This window comes from Salvia miltiorrhiza, chromosome 5 (assembly GCF_028751815.1).
Source record: "Salvia miltiorrhiza cultivar Shanhuang (shh) chromosome 5, IMPLAD_Smil_shh, whole genome shotgun sequence".
Classification (NCBI taxonomy): Eukaryota; Viridiplantae; Streptophyta; class Magnoliopsida; order Lamiales; family Lamiaceae; genus Salvia; species Salvia miltiorrhiza.
In genome coordinates, this window is record NC_080391.1 from 43301970 (window position 1) to 43329696 (window position 27727).

Sequence of the window (27727 nt, forward strand, 5' to 3'; positions counted from 1 at the left end):
GGGATGATAAGCCGTTGTCACTCTATGCTTCACCCCGTACTTTTTGAGAAGTCCTTCCATCCACTTGTTGCAAAAGTGGGATCCTCCATCGCTTATCAAGGCCCTTGGAATTCCATGCCTTGTCAAAATATTCTTTTGAAGGAACTTGATCACCACTTTGGAGTCATTGGTTTGAGTAGGAATTGCTTCCACCCATCTTGAAACATACTCCACGGCCAACAAAATGTATTGGAAGCCGAAAGACATTGGGAATGGGCCCATAAAGCCTATGCCCCATACGTCAAAGAGCTCAACTTCAATCACATTGTTAAGGGGCATCTCGTGCTTCTTTGATATTCCTCCCATTCTTTGGCATTGATCACAACTCAAAATAAATGAGTGGCAATCCTTGAAAATAGTTGGCCAATAGAAGCCACTTTGAAGCACCTTAAAAGCGGTTCGGTTGGTGCCAAAGTGCCCTCCACTAGGGGAAGAATGACACTCCCTCATAATAGCTCCCCATTCCTCTTCGGGTACACACCGCCGGATGATGGTGTCGGCACATCGTCGATACAAGAACGGCTCATCCCATAAGAAGAATTTCACATCATGAAAGAATTTTTTTCTTTGGTAACGATTCAACTCGGGTGGTGGATGAATGCCGGATGCAAGATAGTTGACGTAGTCCGCATACCATGGGGTGTGGGTCTTGACTTGCAAGATTTGCTCATCGGGAAAATTCTCATTGATGGGCACATCGGCATTTTCCCCTTCCACGGGATTCTCAAGTCTTGAAAGGTGATCCGCCACAACATTTTCACATCCTCTCCTATCTCGGATTTCAATATTAAACTCTTGAAGGAGGAGGATCCACCTTATCAACCTCGGCTTGGCATCTTTCTTCTCAAATAAATACCGGATGGCCGCATGGTCGGTGTGAACAATAGATTTTGTGCCAATGAGGTAGGAGCGAAATTTGTCGAAGGCATACACAACCGCCAAAAGTTCCTTTTCAGTGACGGTGTAGTTTGATTGAGCCTTATCTAGAGTCCTACTAGCGTAGTAGATGACTCTAAATAGCTTGTCTTTCTTTTGCCCCAACACGGCCCCGACGGCGATGTCGCTTGCGTCACACATGAGCTCAAACGGTTGTGACCAATCCGGTGTGATCAAGATGGGAGCACTCACTAAAGCCTTTTTGAGTTTCTCAAAGGCCACCAAACAATCTTCATCAAAGTTGAACTTTGCATCTTTTTCAAGAAGGTGACATAAGGGTTTGGTGATCTTTGAGAAATCTTGGATGAATCTTCGATAAAACCCGGCATGTCCAAGGAAGCTTCTCACGGCTTTCTCATTGGATGGTGGTGGAAGCTTCTCAATGGCCACTATCTTTGCTCGATCCACCTCCAATCCGGCTTTGGAGACCTTGTGTCCAAGCACGATTCCATCCCTAACCATAAAATGACATTTTTCCCAATTCAATACAAGGTTAGTTTCCTCACACCTTTGCAACACAATAGATAGATTATGGAGACAATGATCAAAAGAATTGCCAAAGATAGAAAAGTCATCCATAAAAACTTCCATTACATTTTCAATTAAATAATGGAAAATGGCCATCATGCATCGTTGAAAAGTAGCGGGGGCATTGCAAAGACCAAATGGAATGCGTCTATAAGCAAAAATGCCATAAGGACAAGTGAAAGCGGTCTTTTCTTGGTCCTCCGGGGCAATCATGATTTGATTATACCCGGAGTACCCATCAAGAAAACAATAAAATTCATACCCCCGCCAACCTATCAAGCATTTGGTCAATAAAAGGAAGAGGAAAATGATCTTTTCGAGTAGCTGTGTTCAACATCCTATAGTCAATACACATCCTCCATCCATTTACTAACCTAGTTGCAATTAGCTCATTATGCTCATCTTTTATGACGGTTATCCCCCCCTTTTTAGCAACAACTTGAGTGGGACTAACCCACTCACTATCCGAAATAGCAAAAATAATTCCCGCATCTAGCAATTTGAGAACTTCTTTTCTTACTACTTCTTGCATAATAGGGTTTAACCGTCTTTGGCCTTGCCTCCTAGGTTTAAAATCATCTTCCATCAAAATCCTATGCATGCAAATGGATGGGCTAATCCCTTTTAAATCGGAAATTGACCATCCTATAGCAGACCTATACTTCCTCAAAACATTTAGCAATTGATCAAGCTCATGAGGAGAAAGGTAGGATGATACAATTACCGGATACGCCTCATCCTCACCAAGGAAGGCGTATTTCAAGTGTTCGGGGAGAGGTTTTAACTCCAAGCTGGGAGTCTTCTTCTCCACTCCTTCATCTTTCGGCTCTCCATTTCTCAAGTCCAAGAAACATGCCTCTCCTTGTGAAATTTTCTGCACAAAGTTCATTTCATTAGCCTCAATAAATAAGTTAGAAGCATTAAACTCATCATTATCAACAAAAGAGAATAGAGGGTTTAGGAGGCAAGTGTCCATTGGATTGTTGTAGATGTGGTACTCCTCCATGTTGATGCAAGACTCTATCACTTGCATCATCTTGCATTCACCAACCCTCTTTTCTTCTTCCTCCTTGTACTTGAGAGCCTTGTGGATTGAAAATGTGAAGCTCTCGTCATTCACTCTAAGGGTGAGTTCGCCCTTAGCAACATCAATGAGGGCTCTCCCCGTTGCCAAGAAGGGGCGCCCAAGAATTAAAGGTACATCTTTGTCTTCCACCATGTCCAAAACAACAAAGTCCACCGGGAATATGAAATTGTTGACTTTCACGAGGACATCTTCTACTATCCCCTTTGGATAAGAAACGGAACGATCCGCCATTTGAAGGGCAATTGTTGTTGGCTTGATGGTGCCAATCTCTAGCTTATTGAAGATTGAGAGCGGCATCAAATTTATACTTGCTCCCAAATCACACAAAGCTTTCCCAAAGCGATCATTCCCAATATCACAAGGGATTGTGAAGCTCCCGGGGTCCTTGATCTTGGTGGGGATTTTTCTTTGGAGAACGGCACTACATTCTTCGGTTAGATTGACCGTCTCATTCTCTCTCATCTTCCTCTTGTTTGATATGACCTCCTTTAGGAACTTTGCATAGGAGGGCATTTGTTTCAAAGCTTCAACAAGTGGAATGTTGATGTGCACCTTTCGAAAAATCTCAAGAAACTTGGAGAATTCATTCTCCACATTCTTCTTTTGATGTCTTTGAGGAAAAGGGATTGGTGGGCAATAAGGTGGTGGAGCCACGTACACCTCCTTCTTCTTTCCTCTATCTCCTTGTTCCTTGGAAGGGTTGCCATCTCCAACTTCAACCACAACACCACTTCTATCTTCTTCGTCGGGCATCTTGGGCTCTTCATATGTTGTTCCACTCCTTAGAGCAATGGCCTTGCAATGCTCCTTGGGATTCACGATTGTGTTGCTTGGGAATTGCCCTTGTTGGCGTTGATTGTTTATAGACTCGGCAATTTGTCCCACTTGTATCTCAAGCATTTTCAATTGCTTGGCTTGAGCCTCTAACTTCTCATCCGTTCTTGTCATGTGAGCTTGAGTCGTGGTCATGAACTTCATCAATATTTCTTCAAGGTTGAGCTTCTTCTCTTCCTTGATCATGCCATGGCTCACCGCAAATCCGGGCGGTGGTTGCAAGAAATTGTTTGGATTGCTATAGGAGAGGTTAGGGGGGCGGTTAGGTTGGAATCCTTGAGTGTATTGCCCTTGCCCTTGGTAGCCACCTTGTTGTTGGGGCCGGAAGTTCGCATAGCCTCGGTTGTTGTTGTTGATGTAGTTCACATCCTCGAAGCTAGTTTGTTCTTCAACCACGGGCTCTACCCTTGACATTGATATAGCATCAATCTTGCTATTCATGGCGGTCAATTGAGCCGTCAAAAGAGCTATCGGATCCGAGCTTGTTGTAGCCGCCACCTTCTTCAAGATGATCCTCTCCGTTGGGAATTGATGGCAATTGGTGGCCAAGTTCTCTATGATGTGAGCAGCCTCCGCGTGGCTTTTCTCCAACAATGCTCCATTGGCCGATGCATTCATGTCTCTTTGCATCTCACCACTACACCCGGTGTAGAATACACAAATGATTGTGTTTTGATCTAAACCATGGTTAGGGCACTTCCTTAGCATCTCTTTGAATCTCTCCCAAGCTTCGTAGAAGGATTCTCCATCAAATTGGTGAAATTGGACTATGTCCTTCTTCATCTTCATGGTTCTACCCGGAGGGTAGAACTTGTTGAGAAACTTTTTAGCCATGTTCTCCCATGTAGTGATAGAACCACCCTCTAAAGATTGGTACCATGTCTTGGCCATGCCCCTTAGCGAAAAGGGGAAGAGTCGAAGTCGAATGGCATCCTCCGGGACTCCATTTATCTTGATGGTGCCGCATATCTCCAAGAAGTTTCCAAGATGTCCATTCGGGTCATCTTGGGAAAGACCGGCGAATTGGTTTTGTTGTACCATATTTATGAGGGCCGGCTTGAGCTCAAAATTGGTGGCGTTGATTCTCGGGGCATGCACTCCTCCTTGTTGGACAATGGGTTGGAACATATTGCTAATAGGTGGTGGTGGTGGTGCATTCCTTTGAGCCTCTTGCTCATTGATTCGCCCTTGCATAGCCTCTAGTTGCCTTTGAAGTTGGAGGATCAATTCTTGATTTTCCGCCATGTTTCCCTCCAACTCTCTATCTCTTCTTGTTCTTGCTTTGTTGTGTCGGCAAAAAGCTTCAACCTCAAGGTCTATAGGTATAAGAGGTGCACCTTTTGACCTTGTATTCATACACTACCTATCAACCAACAAGAACAAAGAGTCAAATCACAATCTTAAAATAGAAAACAAAAGTTAAAGCAAGTAAAATGTCTAAAGTAGTTTAGCACAATGAAGCAAAATATCACAAGCAAAGAAACTAAACTAATCCCCGGCAACGGCGCCAAAAACTTGTTCGCATTTATTTTCACCACGCCGCAAGTATACGGTGTAGTTGCAATATAAGGGAAGCAAGGTCGTATCCCACAAGGATTGGTGAATTCAAACTTCTAAATACCATTAATAAGTTGTTTTCAATCTATTTAGACAACCAAAGATGAAGAGATATTGAAGGTTAAATCAAAGTTAAATTAAAGCAAGCAAACTAAATAACAAAAATATAAACTTAGTTAATAAATTGGGGAATGACTCAAAGGAAAGTTATCCTAGGGACTAGATTTCGATGGATCGTAATGAACTTCAATTTAAATCAATATAAATCTTGTTATGACTTACTTATCTAGGGCGATCTCCCCACTAGTTTTAGCCCCCTCCCGGACGACTAAAACAGTAGATTACGGGTCATAATTACCGTCCCCGGTCAATTTCTAACCTATAACTCCCAATAGCACAAAAGATCAATAAGCCCTCACCCACCTCTCAACCTCCCGGTTTATTGAGATGATATGTATCAAACTCCTAATCTATTGTAATTATCCTCTCCCGATTCAAATCACAAATTAGAAATGCACAAAAGGTGGCCAACCAATCATACAAGAGATAAATCTAGGACTTGAAAAGATAACAATAAGCACAATCAAGATATATATTGAACAAAGAAATCAATCCATTACAAATCCATCTAATCTAATCCCTAAGATAAGAGATTTTAGCCAAGCATATTCATAATAAAAGCAAATCTCAAGTCATAAGAAAACATAAATAAAGATATAGAGAGATAGAGATTCATAGACAAATCCTATAATCTTGATCTTCAATCATGTAGTCTTGATGAGCTCCTTTCCAAGTCTTCCCCTTCTTTATTTGATTTTGGTGTTGTTTTTGTGTGTGGAAGAGAAAAAAAATGGTAGAGAATGGAGGCTAGGGTTTGGAATTGGAGAGTTGGGGAAGATGAAGTGGGTGTGTGTGGTGAATGATTGGGGAAAAAAAGAGAAAAATGGAGTTTTGAGGCTAAAATCGCGTTTGGGGTCCACTTGGGGGAGCCCCGCCCTTTTCCCGCGGTCACGGCCCGCGTCCGCGGCCTTCAAACGTGGGGGATGCTCAGGGGACCCGCGGTCCCGCCCCGCAGCCGCGGGTGGTGACCGCGGGTGTCTCCTGAGTCGGGAACAGCTGACCCGCGGTCTTACCCCGCGGCCGCGGGTGGTGACCGCGGGGTACTGGGCGTTTTGCACAGTCCGCTCGTTTTGCTCCGTTCTCCCTCATCCGGACTCGGATTTGGTCGCCGTTTGCGCTCACGGATTCCTCTCGAGACGTACTTCGATCTCATGTCTTCAAAATCCTCCAATTAATTCTTGAGTTTCCCTGAAATCACTCCAAAACTACACCAAGGAATTAAAACTCAACAAAACTCAAAATTGGGATACAAACACATATTAGCAATCAATTCATGGGGGAAAATGACAACAATTCATGCGATATTGAGGTACGAAAACCATGTTTGTCAACCCCCCCAAACTTAAAGCGTTGTTTGTCCCCAAACAACAAAGAGAAGAGAAATAGAAGATAACAAACATGTGAGAATGAATTGGTGTCATTTCAAGGGCTTCAATTTTTTCAAAATATTTCACTAGTGTATCACAAGTAGATATGCATTTCAAGAAGTCACAAGTGATAGTAAGTTCAACATTATAGCCTCCAAGCTTGAATCCTCACAAGGTGAATGTTTCAATGATGCACTCGACTCTCAAGTGTTTAGAATGGACGTGTTTACACTCAATTCGAAACAATGCATGCAATCTACCATAGGCTTGCCATTTGTCCTAACTCTCTATGCTTCAATGTGTTATAAATAGAGATCAAAAAGGGCTTTCATTGGGTTGTAATGAGGGCTCTTTGGTAAGGTGAGTAGTTTTTTTTAGGCAAAGTGACTCATCCCACAATCTATCAATCACAATGAACAAATCAACTTCACCATTTCTCTTATCAATCGAAAACCAAAATCCCTACATTTCATCTTTTCATCCTTAGTGATATCTATCATGGCTATGATTCAAAAGGCAAATCACTCCCCTTTATGCTCTTTTATTCACATTCATTTTCATTTCTTTTTCTTTTTGAGCTCATAGGGGATTAGTGATTTTCACACAATCAAAGCTTGATAAGCAATTTCAATCATTTCCCAAACTTTTTTCTTCATCAAAGCAACCACTAACACTCTAAGTTCTACCCCTTTATCATTGGTTCATTCAAAGAAAGGCTACAAGGCACAAAAGGGGTAAACTAGGATCATATGAGAATTTGGCACAATTGGGGTCAAGTGGCTAACAAAGATGGCCTTAAATCACTTCAATATTAACAACACATCTACTTTTATTTTCAAGAGAGGACTCATGGCAAGTTCTAGAGACCAACATACATGCTCAATCGATTTACACTCAAGAACAAAATGAGATTGTGATAATATGACAATCAATGGTTCAAATCTTACAAGCTCATTATCAAGTTCTTGGAGGCAAAACATTTAACTCACTTGTCACAAGTTCAAACTTTTCATGCATAATCCACAAGTGATACACACAATTTCTTTTCAAAAGCAACATTCATATCATAAGCCCAACACACATTTCATCCAACTCATGTTTTTCAACAATCAAGCTCAAAAACAAAAGACAAGGAAAAGCTCAAAAACAGAGACAAAATCTCATTATTCGAAAACTAAACTAACTAAATAAATAAACAACGGATAAACGAGATAAGTAACCCATCTTCACCCCCCCCCCCAAACTTATTTCACACAAAGGAGAAATAAGTTTGGATGAAGGAGAAAATGGTTACTTGTCTCGTACTCACAAACGAGGTGGAGGCTTAGGCGGTGGCCATTTCTCATCAAATTTGCATGCTCCATCCACCGCGACCCAAAAATATGGTGGCTTTGCAATTCTTGAGACATCCCGGGCGTCATGGTAATCTCGTTCACCATCTAGAGTACCACCACACTCAAACAATTCCTTATTAGACAAATCAAAGTGAAAATCAAAAGATGAAGATAAATAAAAGTGAAAGAAGCAAGCCTTCATAGAATCGCCTGTGGCGAGGTAAGGATCGACAAAATTTTTGACTTTGCTTTCTTTAAAGCTTGTGAAATCTTCATCTTTTTGAAATTGTAGAGGTTGTGTCGGAAAAGTTGGGCTCTCGACTTCAAGGGGTTTGGAGAATTGATCCTCATCTTCTTCATACTCTTCTTCAACTTCTTGAGGCTCTTCACTTAGCATTGGCATTGGTTCCTCATACAAGGTTCCATTTTGAAGGCTAATGGCCATGCACAAATCATCAATTCGCTTTTGATTTTCCATAGTGGTAGCCAAAGACCTTCTTTGCTCTTCTAGCATAACCTCCGATTTTGCTAGACTTTTTTCTATCCAAGCTTGTGTAGCTATGAAGCATTGAAGGAGATCGTCTTTTGAATTTGATTTCTCCTCTTGATAGTATCGATTTCCCCCTTGGAAGCCTTCTTGAGTGGAATAAGAAATTTCATAATTCCAACTATTGAAATGGTCCTCATACTCCAATGGTGATTGCCACTCCATGGCATTGCACCCCATGTCATAAAAGTCACCATAGGAAGGTGTTGGTTGGAAGGCTTTTTGGATCATTGGTTGCCTACAATTTCTTTTGGCTTCCAAAACACGCAACTTAAGTTGCATCAACGCCAATTGTAGTTGGAGTTGCTCAACCAACTCATTCCTTCCATCATCCATTTTTGGTGCCGCTTTTACGGTTGTGGAGCAATTTTCTCTAACAAAAACAAATAAACATATAAATAAACAAACATAAAAACAATATCTAAATTAGATAAAAACAACTTTTCACAATATCAAAAGTAAAAACTCAACCAATCCCCGGCAACGGCGCCAAAAACTTGTTCGCTAATATTTTCACCACGCCGCAAGTATACGGGTAGTTGTAATATATGGAAGCAAGGTCGTATCCCACAAGGATTAGTAGTTCAATCTAGTGATTATCCTAATTCATTTTACTCGACTATTTAGACTAAACGATTGAGTGATTGGTTTGATTATCTAACTAAATACTTAACAAGTGCAAAGACAAATAAAAATCAAATAAGCAAAGTGGATAAATAAGATGATTAAGGCGATTTAGGGACTAGGCATCGATGATTAAGCAAAGGACTTCAATTATAACTCAATACTAATCTTGACGAACCTAATTATCTAGAGTGATCTCCCAACTAGTTCTAGCCCCCTCCCGGACGACTAAAACGGTAGATTACGGGTCATAGTTGCCGTCCCCGGTCAACTTCTAACCTATAACTCCCAAAAGCACACAAAGATCGACATACTCTCACCCAACTCTCAACCTCCCGGTTATCGAATTGCTATGTTTCAAACACCTTATCTATTGCAATTATCCTCTCCCGATTCAAAGTGCAAATTAGAAATGCATAGAATGTGGCCAACAATCCATACAAGAATAAAACAAGGGTTTGAAAAGATAATGTGCAAATGAACAAACAAGATTTATATTGAGCATAAATAATCAATCCATTACAATAATCATCTAGCCTAATCCCCAAATCAAAGAGAAATTTAGCCTAACATGTTCAAACACAATAAATCAAAGTTAAAGGTGTACATAATGAAAGAGAGAGTAAGAAATAACAAATCCTATTTATGAGCTTCTTCTTCCTTCTCTTCTCTTCAATGGTCTTCAATGGTAGATGGGTGTGTTAAAGGAGGCTAGGGTTTAGTGTGTGGAGTGTTGGGGAAGATGAGTGATGGAGAAGAAGAATAATGAGAGAAAAAGGGGGAAAATGGGGTTTAAGGGCTGAAAAACGCGACTCCGCTCTTTTCCCGCGGTCATGGCCCGCGCCCGTGGTGCTCAAACGTGGGCAAAACTCAGGGAACCCGCGGTCCCGCCCCGCGGCCGCGGGTGGTGACCGTGGGGGGGACCCGCGGTCCCAGACCGCGGTCGCGGGTGGTGACCGCGGTACACCCCTGGACTTGAGCACTTAGCCCGCGGTCCCACCCCGCGGCCGCGGGTGGTGACCGCGGGCGATACCTTCCCCACGACGCGTGACCGCGGCCGCGGCCTCTGTGCGCGGCTGACTTTGTCGGCCCCGTTCTCCCTCGTCCGAGCTCCGATTCGGGCGCCGTTTGCACTCACGGATTCCTCTCGAGACGTACTTCGATCACATGTCTTCAAAATCCTCCAATTAATTCTTGATTTTCCCTGAAATCACTCCAAAACTACACCAAGGAATTAAAACTCAACAAAACTCAAAATTGGGATACAAACACATATTAGCAATCAATTCATGGGGGAAAATGACAACAATTCATGCGATATTGAGGTACGAAAACCATGTTTGTCACTCCCTCAAACAGACGCCCATCCCTCTTCTTCTTCAACGGCGAGGAGCGCCGCTGTTCCTGCTGCTCCGGCGACCGCACAGCCGTAAGCCGCGCCACCGCCCCTTTCTTCACCGAACCCAGAACTCCCTCCGACGACTGCACCAGACCAGCCGCCGCTGCCTGAACTCCCTCACTCCTCACTTAAATCGGCCGACAGCAGTAGAAGAAGCGGACTGCCACCGCGCCCTCCACCTCCATCGTCTCTCTCTCAACCCTCCCCTGTTCACAGATCCGGCGGCCGCAGCAGCGGAAACTAACCACCGCCGCCCTTCTCACCCTCTCTCTCTCCATCCTCGACAGCAGCGGGCAGAGCCGCCGTGCCGTAGCTCCTGACTTCCTCTTCCCTTTCCTCGGCCGGACAGCAGCTCGAAGCCACCGCCGACCGTACCGTCCCCATCCCCCTCTGACTTCCGGCGAACGACAGCGAGAAGCCGTCGCTGCCCTCCCCTCTACTCTCGACTCTCATGACCAGCAACAAACACACCACAAGTCGACATAACAAGACACAAGTTTGGATTTTTCTTTTCAATTTACCGATCTTGTTTTATCATCTTTTGAATGTATAACATTGTAAAAGCACAAATGTGTAGTAGTATCCAAGTTATGCAGTTTATTCTCATGCTTTGTTGGTTTGATAAGTTGTAGAAGTAAAACAGCATACATAGATAGGATGCATCGTAGTGTCATTTATGCAGAGGGAATAAGTTGGAGTTTAGAAGGTAAAACCTTGATTGAATAAATTCTGCTATGTTATGTGGTGATCTTGTTTCTGTTTAAACTTCGTTGCTGGGGTGAGGAATTAGATGAATAAGGGGGATATTTAAGGGAGTAGGATGAACATGTTAAGGTAAGAAGCGTGGGTGAAGGAGTCAAAAATGGTAGGAAGCGTGCAAAAGAGTGGGCGCATGGTTGAGATGGGTGAAGGAGTCAAAATGGTAGGAAGCGTGCAAAAGAGTGGGCGCATGGTTGAGATGGGTGAAGGAGTCAAAATGGAGGTGTTGTACTTGGCAGCTAGGAAGAGTGGGTTGGGCTTCTCTTTTTGGGCTTAATTATTAACAAGGAAGGCTTAATTAAAACTAGGGCCCAAAATAATATTTGTCAAAGCCCAACACATTCAAAAATTAAAGCTTAACATAGACCTAAATTAAATCATGTACAAATAAATACTAATCATATAGAATAATCACATATTCATATAATTCAATTTATGAAATGCACAAAATTTCAAAAGACTAAATTTTTATGAAGGCTTCTGAAAATAAATTTTGTTGGAATTTAAAATATAAATCATTTTTCATTTTTCCGGTGTAAATCATCCTAATCTAAGTTTAAAATAAATTCTAAACTTAATATAAATAGGCGGGGTGTTACAAATATATAGTTTAATTTTAAAATTTGTATTTAGATAAAATAATAATACAACCTAGAAACTATGAAAATGACTTAATGGAAAATCATTAATTGGAGAATAATTATCGATTTTTCTTTAAAAATAAAAAATAAAAGTAGATTAAAGAGTTTAATTTTGTATTAGCACATCATTTAAATTTACTGAAATTGCATACATTTTATTTTGAAAAAACTATGAAAATGTGATAAATTATATCAATAGAAAAAATCATAACAAACAAATATCTGTATAATCTAGAGTAGACGAAATGAATAAAAAAAATTAGAAATTAAAAATTATATCCATAAATAGTAAGGTGATTTTTGGCTGGAAAATATAGTACTGTTTTTGAAAGTGGTTATGCTACATACCTTATGTGAGCACCACTCACGTTTAGCCCTTGATAGCATTATTCTTTTTGTTTTAGACATTTGTTTTTATTCTAATACTTCATAAATTGTTATTAGGATCATTAATTTTATAAATAACAAAAAATCAAAGTCCGATTTATTCATATTCCTTTTAACTTCAAATAACTAATAAAAAGAACAAATTAGACTTTGGTTTTTATGTTATTTATAAAATTAATGATCCTAATAACGATTTATGAAGTATTAGAATAAAAATAAATATCTAAAACAAAAAAGATAATGCTAACGATCGCTAAACGTGAGTGGTGCTCACATAAGGTATGTAGCATAACATTCCTCTTTCTCTCTCTCTCTCTCTCTCTCTCTATATATATATATATATATATATATATATATATAATATAGAAAATTTTCTATATAGTTTCTAAAAATTACAATAAAAAAATTAATTCTAAAAATAGTAAAGTGATTTTGGCGGGAAAACATAACTTGGTTGAGCTTTTATATATATATTGAAACAAAATAAAACAAAATTTAACTTAAATTAAAGAACTTTAAATTGAGCTAATATAATAAAAATAAAACAAAATTACTATAAAAAAGAATAAAGATAAAAAGTCGTAACATTATATTGAAAGAAAGAAAAAAGAAGAGTGGAGAGAGGAGAGATGAGAGAAAAAAAAATGATTTTTATGATTTCAAACGATTTAACTTTTTCGAGTTAATTTTTTTTATATATTAATTTTACATCAAATTAAAGATCTTGTCACGATCTTTAGTTTAAGATCCATATTGAATATTTTTTATTAATCGAATTTGATGATTTTTAGAAAAGAACAAAAAAAGGAGAAGTGAGAGAAAAATTCATGGAAATCATATTTAATCAAATACTAATATGGATGTTAAAATGGGTGAGAGAACGTGTAGATGAGGGAGATAGGAGAGAGAAAGTGTGATAAAATAGGTGATAGATGAGAGAGAAAAATTGGCGCAAAAAAAGAGCCGTTAAAAACTGATGTTTCATATATATATATATATATATATATATATATATATATATATATTATAGATTAAAATCAATATATATATATATATACACACACACATATTGTATGGAATATACCATTTATATAACATAATATATTATTAATTGTATATAAGTAAATCTTCTTAAGTTTATTACATGTCACTATAGAAATAACATTCAGTTAAAATATTAAAATTAATGTGTTGTCATGAGCTATGTCATTGTAACATTAATTATTAATTGTTGATCCAAAATTATCAATACATAAATATGATATGCCATTTTTAAAATACATAGGGGATTGAAACCCAGGACCATCCAATAAAATGATGAATTCACTGTATATCTTTATGATCTAAATGCAAAAAATGGTTCATAGTTTATATCTTAAAGTGACTTTTAATTTATTTTAGCCAATCTTTGGTTCATAGTTAGTATATATACATAACTAATATATTTTAGAGATACAAAATTAACTATATTTTAATTAAAATAATAGAAAATTTATAACAAAAAAATACCAATATGATTTGGAGTAGACGAAATGAAGACAAACTAAAAAATAAAAATAAAATTCTAAAATTAGTAAGTTAATTTTAGTAGAAAAAATATAACTTATTATTTATGAGAATAGTTTTCTTTTACATACAATAAGAATATTAGTAGAAAAATTAACGAATAAAATAAGAAGATTAGCGTTGACATAAAGATAAAGAGATTAGTAGAAAAAATATTTATTGCTTGAGAAAGAAAACTATTCTTTTAGAATCTATAGATCAAATATAATTGGTATAAATATTTCAAAAAAAATTAGAATTTTAATGGAATAATTGAAATTTTGAAATTATGTGAGAAATTATCATATTTCATTTATAATGTAATTCATTATTCTTACATTATATATAATGGACAATGAATATATTTGAAGGAATCATTAATTACTATACTATAATATTTGTAGGTGTGAACTAATTACCATAAACAAAAAATATATATAAATCATCATAAGTATACATATGTTATGTACTAATTATAAACTATCTATATTATATGAAAAAAATCACAAAAAATAAGTACATTGATATGTACATACATATGTTATGTACTGTATTGGATTATATACATGTGTATACATATAACCGACTATTAGTATGTGAATGAATTAGTCAATATTGACATATTTATGATATCAACTAATTATCATATTTAATGCTTTAATTAATTGTTAATTACCAAATTTAAGATATGACTAAATAGTGATTAGTATAGGAATTACACTCTAGTTTTGGGCGGGAAAAAAATTGTGAAGTTGGATGAGCTTTTATATATATATAGATTTGAATTGAGAATTGGAGGGCATTTAAGGCAGTCAAAGATGTTAGCTAAATCACTGTTCATTTCGGATAATGGTAACCGAGGGGGGCGTCAGATTCATAATCCAGGTGCTACAGTGATTTTAACTCCGGGCCATACATGGAATGCATCAGGGATTTCAAACAGAAGGCATTGCCCGTATAAAACCTTCTAATACGGGCTAATCCATGATACCAAACACGCCGTAAAAGTGGATGAATCACTGCCAGCAAAAGCGTCCGTCTTAGAATGTTGACAAAATACGACTTTGAACAATATGTAAAATGGAAATTTTTTCTCCTGTTCAACCAACGCAAAACTTTAGCATATGGAGTGGAATGGATAAAAGACACATAAACCCCAACAGCTATGGTGATGTTCAACCGCCATACTTTATTGTTGCATGAGATTGATTACCTGAAAATTAGTGAAGATTTGTGTGTTTTTTTGATTTGTAGTTTCTATAAAAAATTTCACTAAATTTGTAGATTTTACTACTCTCTCCGTCCTGCTAAGCTTGAGTCATATTTTTTTTCGGACCATCCCAACGAGATTGAGTCGTTTTCTTTTTTGACAAAAATTAGACAATTTAAAGCATTAATTATTTACAAAACTAATTGCACCATTTATTTTTCCTTAATAATCTCAAATAACCCATTAGCTTATTTCTCAAAATTTCAATTTAACTTCTCTGCCATTCTCATTCTCTTCTCTCTGACCATCTCTCCACTGCCCCACAACCTATTGCAGCATCCCAAATCACCGCCCAACGCCTAAGGCTCAAACAATAATAATAATCCCCAAAATGCTCTTGATGGACGGTGGGTGGTGGGTGTTTTCTTGATGTGGTGGATGTTTTGTAGAGAAGAACAAGGTGGACGGTGGACGGCGGCAGATCTGGGATGGAAGGCGGCATATCTCATCTGACGAGATTCGGAAAACGGTGAGGAATAATAAGGTGGACGAGAAATTGAGTACCTAAGGTTCCAGGCGGCGCAGTTGCTTGAAATTCGAGCAACGACGACTAGGGTTGAGCAGGACAAGAGCAGAGACGGTGACGGAGGCAGAGACGAAGGCGGGACGGAGGGTGGTTTCTTAATTCATCCTCAATTTTTTATTTCTTGATTTTGAATGGTTCTGGAATTGGGGGTTTCTGGAAAAGAAATGGAACAACTGTTGTGGGGAAAGGACGCTGACAGAGAGGGAAAAAGGGTTGCAACGACTATTAATTCTGGAAAAGGGATGCTCTTGATGGGGGGAAGACCGACAATCGTGATGGTTTACAGTCGGGAAGACCGGGGAGACCGGGGAAGACCGACTGTTGATAGGATTGGGGTGGGGTGAGGGGTGTTTTTAAATTAAAAAAAGATCAGATTTAATTAATTTAAAATAATTAATTATATAAATAACTACTTAGCCATAAATTTACAAACATATTTAAATAACTAAACAATAACTCATTAATTCTCGTCCCCAAAAGAAACGCCTCAAGTTCGGCGGGACGGAGGGAGTATTATTTTTTGTGATTTTGTAGATTTTTGTATTTCTGTTTTTCTCTTTTGTAATTTTTTGGCGTGAAAATATCAAATTCTGAAGTTACGAATATGGAGGTGAGTTTGAGTTGTCAATGTTCTTGAATTCACATCTAATTCGATGAATTCACTACTAAATCACTAGTGTTGGTTGTGAATTCGAGTTTTAAAGCTCGAATTCACAACTAACACTATTGTTAATTATGAAATCAAGCTTTAAAACTCAAATTCACAACTAAATAGCTAGTTTTGGTTGTGAATTTAAATTTTAAAGCTTGAATTCACAACTAGAAATTGTGTTAGTCGTGAATTCTAGTTTTAAATCTTGAATTCACATCTAGCAATAGTATTGGTTGTGAATTTAAATATTAAACTTGAATTTACAACCAGCGATATTTTTAGTTGTGAAATCAAGTTTTAAAACTCGAATGCATAACTGAATAGCTAGTGTGAGTTGTGAATTCAAATCTTAAAGTTTGAATTCACAATTAGAAATAATGTTAGTCGTGAATTCGACATATCTACGTGGAACTTTCTCCAATTTTAAGTGTTTTGTTAATTAAATGATTTAGATATGAGTATTATACATTCTTGATGGGTACAGACATTTATCAACACGTCTAAATAAAATTTTTTCTAATTTTTTAATCTCTTATTTTTGTATATGAATATTTATTATGTAATTGTTCGAGTTTCTATTAAAATGGGTAATTATGTGTGTAAATAGTGAACACGCATTACTATACATTTTTGTGATTGGAACAAGTAGTAAAATTATTTTTTATATATCAAATACAAATATATGGCTCATATATAATATTGTTTCATTTACTATAACTATAAACACAACTAAAAATATTTTTGTGATGAGAACAAGTAGTAAAATTATTTTTAATATATCAAATTCAAATATATGTCTCTGATATAATATTGTTTCATTTACAATAATTATAAACACAACTAAAGTGATTTCCCGTCGAATTTCGACGGGTTACACACTACTAATAGACTTACTGCGCCTGCTGCATTTCTATATAAACGCTGCTTAGTTTTATAAATTAGATTGTTAATTATAAGATAAACTTGTGAGGCCTTCACACCAACCAACTCGAATGTAAATTAAACTACGTTATCTTCTAAAAACTTCTTTCACAAACCCGCAACATGAATTAATGCTAGTGTATTTCACAGAAATTTCCTGTTATTTTCCAAGAATTTCATGAAGAGCATAATCAAGTTAATTTAATTTTCCAATCCAACGACAGAAGCGTGACTTTGTATGTGAATCTAGTCACGTTAATTGATCTTAACTCACTATAGTTCTATTAATTAAGATTTTTTGTCATTGGAAATTGTACATAAAATAAAGTCAATTCACAACTAAAAACCATTTTGATCGTGAATTGTAGGTAAAATATAATCAATTCGCTGCTAATAAACTGTTTAATATTATAATAATAAAAACAAAATTTTAGCGACTACGTTTTATCTCAGTAGCTAATTATTATCTTTGCAATAACAAAATAGATATTTTACTAGTTCATTGTATCAAAAGTTTAAGACAACAATGGAGTGCCTAACAACTTTCTTTTCTTGTTTCGCTACTAAACTAATAGCATTGCAATTTGCAAACAAATACTATAAACTTGCCTATTCACTAACCAATTTACCATGAGTAATTCAATGTACAACTGTTTTTTAATGTATTTTTTCCCCTTTAATTTCAATTTTATATGCTTTGATTTAATTTTATGATCATTGATTAGGATTTATAGTCTATTCAATTAGGATATGTGAGTTTTAATTCATTATTAGGGTTGATAAATTCAAAATTAGAGTATATAATTTTTTAAAATTTCATTTTTTGTAAATAAAAGTTAAGTATAATTACTACTATTAAAATAAATTTTACTTTTATAAAAAAAATATTGTTGAAGATATAATAGTGAAACTGAATCTCATCCGATCAAAGTATACCTTAATTATCCCTGACTTATTATACACCAGTGCAAAATAAGTTTACATTCATTCTCAAATAGACAGCATCACAATCTTTTCGCACCACTGAATCAAATACAACTCACAATCACATACAAGCATATATAGACAAACTTGTAAAACCATCGCTAAGAAGTAGTAATTACTAAAGAAGTGATCATCTATTTCCACTTTGTCTTCAACTGGTTAAAATGCTTAAAATTATAAGTCATCACCATAGTCCCATCCATTCTCCTCAAATTGAAGGTCTCCACCAAAACAGAGCATCCAAACTCATTCCAATCACCACCTCCTTCCCATTTCTCCACCTTATGAATCTTCACTTGCCTCTCCTCCCCTCGCACCCACCCTCCCCTCTCTTCCTCCCATTTCATCCTCTCCACCAGCTCCACTCTCAACCCCACTCCTCCTCCGTCTTCAACCTTGAACCACACGACTCCGTCGGCCGCGCTCCACGTAGATTTGCTCCCACCAACAAACACCTCCTCCCTTTCAACTGCAGCATCAACCACCACCGCATCCCCTATATTATGATCACGACCAATCTTGAAAATCTGCTCCCATCTCTGCTCCAATGTAACCTCATAATACATGGATCGTTTCACTTGATCTCTCAAGGATCCATCCTTGACAAACACGAAGGGAGTGTACCATTTCCCCACCACTCTGGACGAATCCAACTCCGGCAGACGAGCACGGAGGCCGGGATCGAGGCCCTGCGCCGTGTCCAGTTTGAACGTGTGGGGAGTCTTGGTGTAGATCGTCCAGCCCTTCCGCCGCAGGAAGTAGGGAGGGAAACCATCCGAAGCAACCGACTTGGCCACGAAGTAGCCGGCTGAGATGCAAGCGGACTCGTATGGAACAAGCTGGAACTGCTGGTACACGTTGCGCGGATCCAACGGCCTAGACTTGACGTCCTTGACGCAGCGGCAGAAGCAGCAGCTCACCTTATCTTCTTCTCTCGAGCAGGTGAAGGCTTCTCTGAGAATAAACATTCATCACTCACTCCATCTTAATTATGAATTAAAGCAAGAAAAAGCAGACGTGAATGGTACCCTATGCGTTTCCGATGGGGAAGGATGGCGTAGTAGCGATTGGAAGACAAGGGGCAGTTGAGAGCAGGAATCAAGAAAACAGGATCGTTGGATACATGAGTGGACTGGCCGTTGCTGGTGGTGTATTGAATGGTGAGCTCCTTGTCTTGAGGGAAAGGCAGCTGCTTAAGGCTGCGATTCTTGCACACTCCGAAACAAGAGTATCTCAAAGATTCCTCGTCTTGGATCACTAGGAATCCACTGTTGGGACCGTCGGGAGCTGCTGCTAAAATTTCTGGGGATTTTAGCAGCTGCGACAGAGGCCTTGTCACGTACATTCTTCTTCTTTTTCTTCAGATATTTGTCTTCCTCGGATGGAGATCGGATGCATATTTATTACTATTATCTTATCTGTAATAGCTTTGACATTTCTTTGCTTTATTAGTTTGCAATTTCGGATGAATTGCCTCCTTACGACAACGCACGTCTCAGATCTGACTCAATTTCGGATGAAATTGCCTTCTTTGGTTTATAGTTAAGTTATTTTTTAGTATTTGATTTGACTGACTCAATTATTCTAGAGCAAACAAATTTAAGGGTTAATTGCCCAAAAATTCACATACTTTTTCAATATTAGGTTTTTTTCTATGATAAATTTTTTTTACCTGACAATACATGAATTAAAAAATTAAAAGGAAATTTCCCCCATCCATATTTTCTGATCAACATCAGAATGATGCAGATCCGACGTGTGGGCTGTTAATTTTTAAAATATTACATATAAACCAACTCAGATTTATTTTCCATCTGTCAAAAACTAATACTAGGCATGGCTGATTTTCTGTTTCTAACAAGTAAAGCGAGATTCCCTGGCCCACCCCGAGGCGACACACACGCACAGTTTTGTTAGTTAAGTAAGCTAGGCATGAAACTTCCTTTACTAACTCCATTTTACGTTACACTAATTAAAACGCGCATATAGCAGCATTGCTTTTTGAAACGCGCATTTGTCCGAGTATAGCAACATTAGTTTGACATTTGAGCCAACCATCTACTTCAACTACTTATTTCCTCTTCCTATATATACACTCCTCTTTTCTCAATTCTAGACATCCAATTTCCTACTTGAGCTTCCACCTCTCAAATACCTTCACGTCCCATTCATCAAAAAAAAAAAAAAAAACACTCTTCTTTCTCAACAAAAACATGTCAAAGGGAGAAGGAAGAAGCCGCAAGAAATGCTTAGCATACGTTGCAGCATTCTTGGTGTTCCAAACGGCTATCATATTAGTGTTTGCCCTCACAGTTATGAAGATCAAAAGCCCTAAGGTGAGGTTCAACGCCATGGTTGTCGAAAGCTTCAGCTCCAACAACAACACCGCAACTTCCATCAACATGAGGCTGCTCGCTCAACTCACCATCAAAAACACCAACTTTGGGCATTTCAAGTATGACAACGCCACGCTTGTCGTATTCTACAATGGGGTGCCACTCGGGGAAGCTCTAATTCCCCGGGGCCGCACCAAGGCCAGAAAAACGCAGAGGTTCAACATCAATGTGGATGTTAGCACAGACACACTATCTGATACTAACTTGGGAAATGACATCAATTCTGGGATTTTGAGGCTCAGCAGCCAAGCTAAATTGAATGGAAAGGTGCATTTGATGAAGATCATCAAGAAGAAGAAATCTGGTCAAATGAATTGTGATTGGACTGTCAATTTGGGTAACAGGCAGGTGGAGAATTTGAGATGCAATTAGTTATATTGTGATCGTTATGTTTTTGGACTTCATATTTTGATTAATTTGGGCTTGTCTCGATATTTTTCTTTTGTATTATTTGTTGATTCCATTGTTGTAGACTTGGATTATTTATCTCTGTTTATATGTATGAGTATAGAATTCAGCTCAGTTTTCATATTGTTAGAGTTTGGTTATCATTGATTCGCTCTGTATAATACTTTTTGGATTTAAGATATTATATTTATATACGCGCTTGACTGCTATGTGTGTATAACGTAGACTTTTAAAATTTCGAAATAGTTTCCCAAACTACAATTTACGTACAGATTTGTAGATTTTATTATTACTATTTTTTCAATACACAACCGAAATATATAGCAGAACACAAATTTCTTTATTAGTTTTAGATATATAAATTAGTAACTAAAAATCACGCACTACTTGAAAATAGAGTCATTGTATATAACAGTACGCCGTACTATGATTCAAAATCAGTATTCATTATTTGAGGGTGTTTGGCTATAAGCTCTTTATAACATTTTATAAACTGTTTAATTAAGAACTTATAACCTCCTTCAAAGTGTTTGGACAAAACAAGCTCCTAAAGATGCTTATAAGTTCTAAAATTAAGTTCTAACAGCTTATAAGCTCTCTAAAAAATAAGTTCCTCTACCCCAACTTATTTTCTCATTTTCTTATGAGCAACACTCATTTTACAAAAATAACTAAAAATGCTCTTTCTAGCTTATAAGCTCAATTATTCAAACACTTTGACAACTTATAAGATCTTAAGAAACTAGAGTTAATGGGCTCAATTAGCCCTTCTTGTATAAGAAAATGAAAAAATGTTCACCCAAATAAAAATATGGAAAAACTAGTCTTTTTTATGTAAATATACAATTATACCCTTAATACAGTTACACACTTTTTCGCTAATAACGTAAAAGTGTGTAATTGCGAAAAAAGTGTGTAACAGTGTAAAATACACTGTCACACACTTTTTCAAAAATCGTGTAATAATCTCAAAAATTATGTAATAGTGTATTTTACACTGTTACACACGTGTGTAATAACGTAAAAATGTGAGATTGTGTGAAAAAGTGTGTAACAATGTATTTTACACTGTTACACACTTTTTTGTTTTTAAAAAGTGTGTAATAATGTATTTTACATTGTTACACACTAAAATGGTACATTTTAATAAGAAATGCTATTATTTTCATATTTTTATTTGTATGGCTAGAATTTTCTATGACTAAAAGATTTTTGGTTACATTAGGGTGTTGCCTATCTTATAAGCTCTTGAAACATCTTATAAACTCCAAAAACTTATAAACTCTCTTTGTTTTCAGTTAGTTTTATCAATCTAGATACTTATCATCCAACTCATCTTCAATAAAAAAAATTACATAAGCGCGTTCATGTCAAATATATAAGGCAAAAATGTGTGTACGTCCAAATGTTTATTAATTCCTAATTAGGATTAATTGATCATCATAATTAAAATTTAATTAAAATTCGAGAAAAAAAAGATAATTAAGATGATTGCATTGTAAAGAAGTTCATTCAAATTTAAATGACTAAGCTCATCAAATGGTATATGATGCTTAACGTGCTTTTATATTCTCGATCCAACTCAAGCAGAAGTTCTTATTTTCATATTTTTCATTATTTATCTTAATTCTATATCTACTTCTTGGTAAATAAAAAAAAAAAAAATTAAGTATCTAAATTTTTTTAATCTCGAATTATATTAGATAAAAATATCACCTAATTTATCAAATCCTTATTTTGGAATCGATAAATTATACATCATCATTTTGAATCATATGCGATGTGTGTACAAGCTAGCGTGTGATACAGTTTTTGTAGCCAATTTCAAGCCGCCAGGCCCGCTACTGACATGGATATATAGTGAAAACCTTTTTCTTTCATTTGAACTCGTCCCACTTGTTATTTTTCAAAATCATTGAACTTTTCCATTTTATTTTTAGTTCGTCGTTTATGATGATTTTGTTTCAATATTTAAAAAAAAAAATTATTTCTATTTTCAGTAAACAAAAATTTAGCATATCTATATACATAAATCTTAAAATTCGTACAGTATTAATTCTGAGTAATATAGTGTGCATAAACACTCAAATTTAACTCCAATGTAATTGCACTTGAATTGATATATATTGTTCTTAATTTGAAAGTTATCTAATTGATGAAGTAGGTACTGTTGACAAGATACTTATATCAACTCCCGCTCAATATCTTTAGCTTTTCATCCACAAAACATCTCTTTTAATTTTTTTTAGTTCGTTCATAATATATCTTTCTATTCATTTTTTTTAATACAATCTCACTAATTATCACCACTAGCTAAAATTCTTATACATTTACATATATGGTCAATAATGAACTCATATAAATCCACTAATTATCACAATTTTTTTAAAAATTATGGAACCCTTACCAAATATACAATTAAATTTCTTCAAATTTTCATGTCTATTATAGTGAGAAAGATGTTTCGTGGACGGAGATAATAATTAAATTAAAGATAGAAATAGTTAAATTTTATGTTGAGCGCGTAATACTAACTTATTTAAGAAAATACGCAACTTGAAAGTCGTAGTCGAGTAGTAGTACCTCTAGAAGATCCATGGCCCATATGTTTATTAGACTATGATATAATCATTCCACGTAGTCAAAACACGAGAAAAAAAAAAAAAAAAAAACTGGATTTTTATGATCGAAGCTTCTATGATTAGAACACAACCAAAGACCGTTATGTCCGTACTCATCTTGTCACGTACGAAAAAAACGTGTTTCCATTTTGCCATGAAAATACCCATACCCAATTACACGTTTTCGCCCCAATTTTCAAACCCGCATTTTCCAAGAAACAACCCTACATGAAACCTATATATATATATACACATTTTTCTCCTCCCTCATAATATCTCAAATTCTTACACATTCATCACATATCAAATACCAAAAAACATTTTACAAATGGCAGACAAATATCAGCCGGAGGTCCAGCAGGGATACCCATTGGCGCCGGCGACGGTGGTGCCGAGAAGCGACGAGGAATACGGCAACCACTCGGAGTCGGAGGCGCAGATGAAGAAGAAGAAGAGAATGAAATGCTTGGCGTACATCGCCATTTTCGCGGTGTTCCAAGTTGCCGTGATCCTCGTGTTCTCGCTGACGGTGATGCGCGTGAAGACGCCCAAGGTGCGGCTCGAGGACATCGCCGTCACCACCAATCCCACCGGCGACGTCCGGCTCAGCGCGCGTCTCATTGTCAAGAACACCAATTTCGGACGCTTCAAGTTCGACAGCACGCTCGCCACCATTAGGGCCGCCGGCGGCGAGAGCAGCCTGGCGCAGTTCGCGATCGAGGAGGCGCGTGCGAGGGGCGCGTTCCACTAAGAAGATCACCTTCGTGGCGGATTTGGGCGGCTCCAATTCGGGCACGTTGGATTTGGTGGCGGAGGCGAGGTTGAGAGGGAAGGTGGAGCTGATGAAGGTGATCAAGAGGAAGAAGACGGCTAATATGAAGTGCACCTTCACTGTTGTTGTGGCTACCAACACTGTGCAGAACTTGACCTGCAACTGATCGTCTCTTTTATTATCATGCCTTGTGTTTCATCATGTTGTTGATAATAATCTCCATCTATTTTTGCTTATTTTTTGAGTTTTGATTTTGGTGATCATTTTTCTGTAATATACTGTATATTTATTCATCTTGGGGTTTTGGTTTAATCTTTTTCGTGATGATCGTGACATTGTTATCAGTATCACGTCATGCCTGGCTGCTGAATGCATTTATTTTCAACCTATGAATAAGATGGGGTTTTGATTTTCATAAGATATATAGAAGTTCAAGTTGCTGATTGTTGATTTTATTCACTCTTCTAGACAAAAGGACACTACTTTATCAAACAATTGAATTTTCAATTATCAACCACATATTCCAATCTGTATAAATATTGTTTTATTTTAATTATAATAGTCTCTATCATAAGTTTTAGCTATTTCTTGTCCAAAAGTGTTTCCAAGACATACAATAAAATGTTCCGTTTTTTCAGTCATTTTTTTTTCTTTTTTGGCTAAATTGCAGCACACTTTGTGTCCCAAGCGAAAGTTAGTACTCCCTCCGTCCCAATGTTGTTGGCCACATTTGGTTTCGACACGGGAATTAAGGAGTTGTAGATTAGTATTTTAAGTGTGTGGGTAATATAGTATAAAAGTAATAAAGTAGGAGAGAGAAGGTGATAAAGTATGAGAGAGAAGGTAATAATGTGATAAAGTAGGAGAGAGAGTGTGATAAAGTAGGAGAGAGAATGTAATAAAGTGATAAAGTAGGAGAGATAATGTGATAAATATTTCCATTTTAGGAAAGTGGCCAACAATAGTGGGACAAACTAAAAAGGAAATGTGGCCAACAATATTGGGACGAAGGGAGTATATTCTTTTCGTAGTTTCTTTATCCTTCATTTCACAATCACTATATATAGTGTTGTGCATGCTGCCATGCAAGTGTTCATGTAGTTTGATCTCCGCCGTTCATATTTTGATGGCTTAGATTAGCTGATGTTGCTAACATTTTCATTTGATATTAAGTTGTATATAAGAGAAAATAGAGGGGTGAGAAGTTAGTTAAGGAGAGAGAAAAGCAGTTAGTGAAAATCTGCAGAAATCTTTGAGCTCGCGCGATTGTGTGTGAGAGAGTTCTTCTTGATTTTTCTTTTTTCTTCTCGATTGATTCTCAGTTTGCTGTGAGAGTTTCAATCCATTTTTGTAATAAGAGGAATTACAGATCTTGTTCGCACAGAAAGAGTGATCGATGGCTACCACCAGATACGAGGCAGATAAATTTAATGGCAAGAACGATTTTAATCATTTAGCAAATAAAAATGAGGGCATTGCTTGTGCAGCAAGGCCTGGCGAATTTCTTGGGAGAAGATGGTGCTCAAGATTTGAAAGAAGATGCAACAGAGGCCAAGAAAAGGATTGAGCTCCAAGAGAAAGCTCACAGTGCTATCATTCTCAATCTCAGTGACAAAGTATTGAGAGAAGTGTCAAATGAGAGAAACTGGAAAGCATATACATGGAGAAGTCATTGGCCAACAGGTTATACACTAAACAACAATTATATTATTTCAAAATCTTTGATGATAAGAGTAAATTAGAACAGTTGGATGAGTTTAACAAGGCCATAGATGACTTAGAGAATATTGAAGTTGTTCTTAATGATGAGGATAAGGCAGTAATATTCTTGAATGCCTTACCTAAATCATATGAACATATCAAAGATGCCATACTATATGGCCGTGTGAAATCCATCACTTTAGAAGAAGTGGAATATGTCATTAAATCAAAGGAACTACAGAAAGCTACTGGTGTTAAAAAGGATAATCCAGCAGAAGGATTGAATGTGAAAGGAAAATTCAAAAGGAAGAAAGAGTCAAAGAAAGGTGCTGATGGTGGGAAGAAGCCCTATAAGAAATAACAGAAGACTGATGGTGATAAAGAAGAAAGATAGTGCTTCTTCTGCCAAAAAGCCTGGACATATACTCAAGAATTGCTTTGCTTGGAAGAAGAAGCAAGCAGAACAACAAAAGGACAGTAACTCAGCAGAAGTTGTTGAAGAAGCAAGCAAAAACAACAAAAAAAATTCTTTAATTTTTCTCGCCACCTCCACCCCACCCTCTACCCCACGCCCCCAACCCACCCTCCCCCCACCCCCCCTTGTCAATTTTTTTTTCTCGCCACCCTCTACCCCAACGCCCCCACCCCCGCCCACCCTCCCCACCTAATTTTTTTTTTGGGGGGGTTGGGGGAGGGTGAGTGGGAGCGGGGTGGAGGTGGCGAGAAAAATTAAAAAAAAAATTGGGGAAGGAGGAAAGGGGTGGGTGGGGGCATGGTGTAGGGGGGATGGGTGGAGGTGGCGAGAAAAATTTAAATTTTTTTTGGGGGGGTGGGTGGGGGCGTGGGCTAGGGAGGGGTGGGTGGAGGTGTCGAGAAAAAAAAATTTGGTGGGGGGGTGGGTGGAGATGGCGAGAAAAATTTAAAATAATTTTTTTTTGGGTGTGGGTGGGGGGTGGTGGGGAGGGGGTGGGTGGGGGCGTGGGGTAGTGGGGTGGACGGGTGGGGTGGAGGTGGCGAGAAAAATTAATTTATTTGGGGGGGGGGGGGGGGGTGGGGTGGGTGGGGGCGTGGGGTAGTGGGGTGGCCGGGTGGGGTGGAGGTGCGAGAAAAATTAATTTTTTGGGGGGGGGTGGGGGCGTGGGGTTGGGGAGGGTGGGTGGAGGTGGTGAAAAACCTCAAAAAATAAAATTGGGGGTTGGAGGGGGGAGGGGGGTTGGTGGGGAGGGGGTGGGTGGTTGGGGGCGTGGAGTAGGGGAGGGTGGGGTGGAGGTGGCGAGAAAAATTAAAACAAAAAAAAATGGGGGGGTGGGGGAGGGGGGCGTGGGGCGGGGGTGGAGACGGCGAGAAAAAAAATGAAGTATGACATAAAATAAAATTGAAAGTATGGCATAAATAAGTAAGTCAATAATAAGGGTAATATTGTCATTTAATAATTTATCCATTATTTTCCAATAAAGAGAACATGTGTATAGGTTAAATGAAGTATAGGATAAAAAAAAATCATCAAAGAGAACATGAGATAACAAGAGTGGAAATGATAAAATTTTCCCACCTCTTCATTTCCATCATTTTCTCATGATAATTTTACAACCAAAGAGAACGCACCCTAATACAAATTAGGATCTTTTGTTCTAATTTTGTTTATTAAGAGATAGGGAGAGGTTCAAATAAGAACCACTAATAAAATAAGAACGGAGAACCATTTTAAGTCATTCGATCATTAAGATATACGGTGGATGCATCATCTTAGTGGATGGATGCAGGTGCTGGGT

General features: G+C 37.5%; 2 protein-coding genes, 1 non-coding gene and 1 pseudogene across 3 annotated transcripts; 3 read left to right on the forward strand and 1 right to left on the reverse strand.

Moving 5' to 3' along the window:
- Positions 1–4103: 4103 nt before the first annotated feature.
- On the forward strand, positions 4104–4210 carry LOC130987314 (small nucleolar RNA R71). Its single transcript, XR_009089702.1, has one exon. It is a non-coding gene; the product is annotated as a small nucleolar RNA R71 (small nucleolar RNA).
- Positions 4211–17990: 13780 nt separating this feature from the next.
- On the reverse strand, positions 17991–19565 carry LOC131024656 (uncharacterized). The gene is made up of 2 exons (XM_057954164.1): positions 19086–19565; positions 17991–19011 (listed from the first exon to the last, which is right to left on the reverse strand). The coding sequence occupies exons 1-2, from the start codon at positions 19400–19402 to the stop codon at positions 18192–18194; spliced, it is 1137 nt and encodes a 378-aa protein (XP_057810147.1). The 5' UTR covers positions 19403–19565; the 3' UTR covers positions 17991–18191.
- Positions 19566–20103: 538 nt separating this feature from the next.
- LOC131024657 (late embryogenesis abundant protein At1g64065-like) lies at positions 20104–21055 on the forward strand. Its single transcript, XM_057954165.1, has one exon. The coding sequence runs from the start codon at positions 20271–20273 to the stop codon at positions 20823–20825; it is 555 nt and encodes a 184-aa protein (XP_057810148.1). The 5' UTR covers positions 20104–20270; the 3' UTR covers positions 20826–21055.
- A 2686-nt stretch (positions 21056–23741) lies between these two features.
- On the forward strand, positions 23742–24566 carry LOC131024658 (late embryogenesis abundant protein At1g64065-like; annotated as a pseudogene).
- Positions 24567–27727: the final 3161 nt, after the last annotated feature.